Source organism: Limulus polyphemus, unplaced genomic scaffold (genome assembly GCF_000517525.1).
Source record: "Limulus polyphemus unplaced genomic scaffold, Limulus_polyphemus-2.1.2 Scaffold4615, whole genome shotgun sequence".
Lineage (NCBI taxonomy): Eukaryota > Metazoa > Arthropoda > Merostomata > Xiphosura > Limulidae > Limulus > Limulus polyphemus.
The window spans coordinates 45,946-51,652 of NW_013670225.1; the positions used below are offsets into that span (position 1 = coordinate 45,946).

A 5,707-nucleotide genomic window follows, 5' to 3' on the forward strand; every position below is an offset into this window, starting at 1 on the left:
TTTATCTGAATATAGCAGTGTGGTCTACATATTGTCAGATATTGAGTAATTCTAACCTGATTATATCATTGTAATCTACATGTTATCTGATGTTGAATAATTTTTATCTGAATATAGCAGTGTGGTCTACATATTGTCTGATATTGAATATTTCTTACCTGAATATAGCAGTTTAATCTACATATTTTCAAATATTGAGTAATTTCACATTCAGTATAGCAGTGTGATCTACATTTTGTCTGATAGTGAGTAACTATAACCTGAATATAGCAGTTTAATCTACATATTTTCAAATATTGAGTAATTTCAAATTCAGTATAGCAGTGTGGTCCACATTTTCTCAGATATTGAGAAATTCTACCCTGAATATAGCCGTGTGGTCTACATATTGTCAGATATCGAGTAATTCTAACCTGAACATAACAGTGTGGTCTACATATTGTCTGATCTTGAGTAATTTTAATCTGAATATAGCAGTGTGGTCTACATATTATCAGATATTGAGTAATTGTAACCTGAATATAACAGTGTAGTCTACATATTGTCTGATATATTGAGTAACTCTAACCTGAATATAGCAGTGTGATCAACATATTGTCTGATCTTGACTAATTTTAATCTGAATATAGTAGTGAGGTCTACATATTTTCTGATATTCAGTAATTGTAAACTGAATATAACAGTATGGTCTACATATTGTCTGATCTTGAGTAATTTTAATCTGAATATAGCAGTGTGGTCTACATATTTTCTGATATTCAGTAATTTTAACCTGAATTTAGCAGTGTGGTCTACATATTGTCTGATATTGAGGAATTTTAACCTGAATATAGCATTGTGATCTACATGATATCTGATATTGAGTAATTCTTATCTGAATATAGCAGTGTGGTCTACATATTGTTTGATATTGAAAAATTCTTCCCTGAATATAGCAGTGTGGGCTACATATTCTAAGATATTAAGAGATTCTACCCTGATTATTACTTCTTAGTCTACATATTGTTGGATATTGAGTAATTCTAACCTGAATATAGCAGTGTAATCTACATATTTTCAAATCTTGAGTAATTTCAAATTCAATATAGGAGTGTGATCTACATTTTGTCTTATATACAGTAATTTTAACCTGAATGTAGCAGTGTGGTCTACATATTATCTGATCTTGAGTAATTTTAATCTGAATATAGCTGTGTGGTCTACATATTGTCAGATATGGAGTAATTCTTCCCTGAATATAAAGGAATATGAACATTGAGGAATTCTACCCTGAATATTGCTGTGTAGTCTACTTATTGTTGGATATTGAGTAATTCTAACCTGAATATACCATTGTAATCTACATGTTATCTGATTTTGAGTGTGGTCTACATATTTTGGATATTGAGTAATTCTTATCTGAATATAGCAGTGTAATCTACATATTTTCAAATATTGAGTAATTTAATCTCAATATAGCAGTGTGGTTTACATATTATCTGATATTGGGTAATTCTAGCCTGAATATAGCAATGTGCTTTATATATTCTCGGATATTACGAATTCTAACCTCAATATAGCAGTGTGGTCTACATTTGTCTGATATTGTGTAATTCTCACCTGAATATAGCAGTGTGGTCTACATATTGTCTGATATTGAGTAATTGTAACCTGAATATACCATTGTAGTCTACATATTATCTGATATTGTATAATACTAACCTGAATATTGCAGTGTTGTCTACATATTGTCGGATATTGAGTAATTCTAACATGAATATAATAGTGTTTTCTACGTATTCTCAGATATTGAGGAATTTGTATTTCAATATTGCTGTGTAGGGTACATATTCTCAGATATTAAGGAATTTTAACCTGAGTATAGCAGTGTGATCTACATATTGTCAAGTATTGAGTAATTCTAACCTGAATTTAATAGTGTGGTCTACATATTCTCAGATATTAAGGAATTCTAACCCGAGTATAGCAGTGTAATCTACATATTGTCTGATATTGAGTAATTCTAACTTAATTTAATAGTGTGGTCTACATATTCTCAGATATTAAGGAATTCTAACCTGAGTATAGCAGTGTAATCTACATATTGTCTGATATTGAGTAATTCTAACTTAATTTAATAGTGTGGTCTACATATTCTCAGATATTAAGGAATTCTAACCCGAGTATAGCAGTGTAATCTACATACTATCTGATATTGAGTAATTCTAACCTAAATATAGCAGTTTGGTCTACATATTCTCGGATATTAAGAGATTCTGCCCTGATTATTACTTTGTAGTCTACATATTGTTGGATATTGAGTAAGGGAAACCCGAATATTGCAGCGTTGTCTGCATATTAACAGATATTGAGTAATTCTAACCTGAATATAATAGTGTGGTCTACATATTCTTGGATATTGAGGAATTCTTATCTCAATATTGCAGTGTAGTCTACATGTTGTTGGATATTGAGTTCTTCTAATCTGAATATAGCAGTGTGGTCTACATATTATCATGGGCTTACGACCAATATGATTCATAAATAGAAAAGAAAAAAATGGGTTAAAAGTCTAATGGTTGGCCATATAAACCTGAAGGATAGTTAGAATACTATGTAAATTTTAAAGGAAACATTTTAAAAAATGAATAATTTACTTTATTCTTCAATGTTTTTAATTGTCATTTTCTAGTTTTGACTATGAAGAAAGTGGCTATGAGCCAAGTAATTTGGTTAAAGTAAGTAACTATTTGATTTTTATCTGTGTAGAAAAATAAATTTTTTTGTGTATTAGATCATTACTCAGCTTAATAAACTTGCTTTAAAACATATTCATGTCCTACACAGAAATTGGCTGCATTACAAAAGTGATGTTTATAACTGTAGGTGAAAATGTGGGATATGTGTTATTTCATTTAGTTATTTGTACTGTTACACAGTTTACTTTTACATGAAAACCTGTATTCATGTTTTATAATAATCTAATCAGATAGAAGACTTCAAACAGTATCAAAACATCTACTCTGACAGAGGAATTCAAAGCCTGTCAAAGCATCTTGTGTTATAGTAGAATTCAAACCATGTCGAAACATCTTGTCTTACAGTAGACTTCAAATCATTATATTAAAACATCTAGTCTGACAGTAGACTTCAAACCGTAGAAAAACATCTCTCTGGCAGTAGACTTCAAACCATATCAAGACATCTAGTCTAACAGTATAATGCAAACCATATCAAAACATACAGTCTTATAGTAGACTTCAAACCATATCAAAACATACAGTCTTATAGTAGACTTCGACCTATATCAAAACATACAGTCTTATAGTAGACTTCAAACCATATCAAAACATACAGTCTTATAGTAGACTTCAAACCATATCAAGACATCTAGTCTAACAGTATAATGCAAATCATATCAAAACATACAGTCTTATAGTAGACTTCAACCTATATCAAAACATACAGTCTTATAGTAGACTTCAAAACATACAGTCTTATAGTAGACTTCAACCTATATCAAAACATCTAGTCTAACAGTAGACTTTGAACCATATCAAAACATCTAGTCTAACAGTAGACTTGGAACCATATCAAAACATCTAGTCTAACAGTAGACTTCGAACCATATTAATACATCTAGTCTGACAGTAGACTTTAAACCATATCAAAACATCTAGTTTAACAGTAGACTTTAAACCATATCAAAACATCTAGTCTGACAGTAGACTTTAAACCATATTAATACATCTAGTCTGACAGTAGACTTTAAACCATATCAAAACATCTAGTCTTACAGTAAACTTTAAATCATATATCAAAACATCTAGTCTGACAGTACACTTCAAACTTCATTGAAACTTCTAGTCTATTAGTAGACTTCAAACTATGTTGAGGCATCTTGTCTTATTGTAGACTTGAAATCATATTGAAACGTATAGTCTGACAGTAGACTTTAACCCTATCGCCACAGGTATCCTTTACTGTGCATGACACAAGTTTTTTGTGTCTTACATTCACAATTTTACTGTGCCAATTAGTATAGCATAAAATCTTATCTAATAATCCATATTGTAATAGTATATAAGTTCTTAATTCTACAAGGTAATATTTTAAAAAATTCTGAATTTCCCCTAATGTGACACACGTGACATATTTTCTCTAGATATTTTTAGTTTTCTATTTTATCCATCGCCCCTCCAAAAAGTACGAAATTCAACATAAATTACTCAATATAAAATCATCATTTCTCAGACAAACTAATTTTTTATAGCCTTCAATTTTGTTTGGTTACATAGGTATCAAATAGAAAATCAGACCCCTCCTGCCGCATCTTCTCTTTCAGGATTTGTTAATAGTACTCTCTTATGTTTAATTATATATTACCTATGACAAATAGAAAGTGAAGGTTTTTCATCTATCAAATGACATTTTAGTACATTGTGTTCTAAACAGATAAGCATTAATTTAACTTATAATACATAGTTCATTCCCATGAGAAAGTTAATGACTACTTGGGATAAATCTGTAATGGCTCTTGTTACATAGTTAGAAAATAAAATAAAAAGAAAATAAAACTTATTTAGTGCATTACTACAATTAGTATTTTTAAAAAAAGGGTTAAGTGTCATTGACAATCAACAACAAGAAAAAAGATTGGGTAAATACTTTATTTCTTGTTTTTCATGTTTATTCTTTATTTATTATTATAAAAGTAACTAAATTGGAAAAATAAGGATCTCTTTAGGTTAGTTAAGGTAAGTTTAGGTAAAATAAACAATAATAATATAATATAAATATTTCATGAGGCACATGTGAGCAGCTTGGAGTAGCTTGTGGGTAATGTAATTCAATAGCATAATGTGAGCTCCACTTCATGTTCCCCAAGTGATGTACAACTTAATGGTGTAAATAGTAGTTAGATACAGTTCAAAGGGCAATCAAACAATAAAATGTAATTATAAATAGATGTATACTATTACAAGTTTTTAAACTACTTAGGATAAACAAATGCAGTTTCACACTACATTTGAAGTCATGCTAGAAAGAAAAAGAGGGTAATTTAGATTTGTTTAGATTTTTGTTTGTGATTAGTAGGTCAGTCAAATTGGCCAACTTTGTGTAGAGTTATGGTAGAGAAAATAACAGATAAAATATAAAGTTTTACTGAAAACAAACATTTTGAAATGTATTTAGGGGTTTTAGAGATTGTACAAATGAAATTTGAGATTTTTGAGATAAAGAAAAGTATTTTTAATCTTAACATGAAATTCACTTTGCACACAAACTATTCAAAACAAATATTCAGTATATTCATGGACAAATCTTTATTTTAGTTTATTAAAAATACTTCACTAAAAACATTCATGATGTTAGAAAAACACAGGTTCAAAAAGTCTTGACAGAAATGAATAAAAACCCTATAACCCGAGTGCTTTTGAAAAGTTGGACCTTTCTTATTCAGGGGCAAACTGGGAATGGTGGTGTAATCGATTGAGTGATATATAAAGGGAGTTGAGTGACATCATGAAGGTCATCTGGTTTTCCAGGAAATGTTTAGTCTATTTCTCTATGTACTGTTGTAAACATCTCATTTCCGGTACAGTGTAGCCGATGGCAAGAGTGATATATATAAAGGGAGTTGAGTGACATCATGAAGGTCATCTGGTTTTACCAGGAAATGTTTAGTCTATTTCTCTATGTACTGTTGTAAACATCTACATTTCCG

The 5,707-nt window shown here is 29.9% G+C and overlaps 1 protein-coding gene across 2 annotated transcripts in view; it reads left to right on the forward strand.

Annotated features, from left to right (window-relative positions):
* LOC106471425 (translation factor GUF1 homolog, mitochondrial-like) overlaps nucleotides 1-5,707 on the forward strand; it is a 54,451-nt gene that overhangs the window by 44,698 nt on the left and 4,046 nt on the right. For both annotated transcript variants that reach the window (XM_022400031.1, XM_022400030.1), the window contains exon 11: nucleotides 2,672-2,717. In XM_022400031.1, the coding sequence (XP_022255739.1) occupies nucleotides 2,672-2,717 (46 nt within the window). The remainder of the gene's footprint in view (nucleotides 1-2,671; nucleotides 2,718-5,707) is intronic.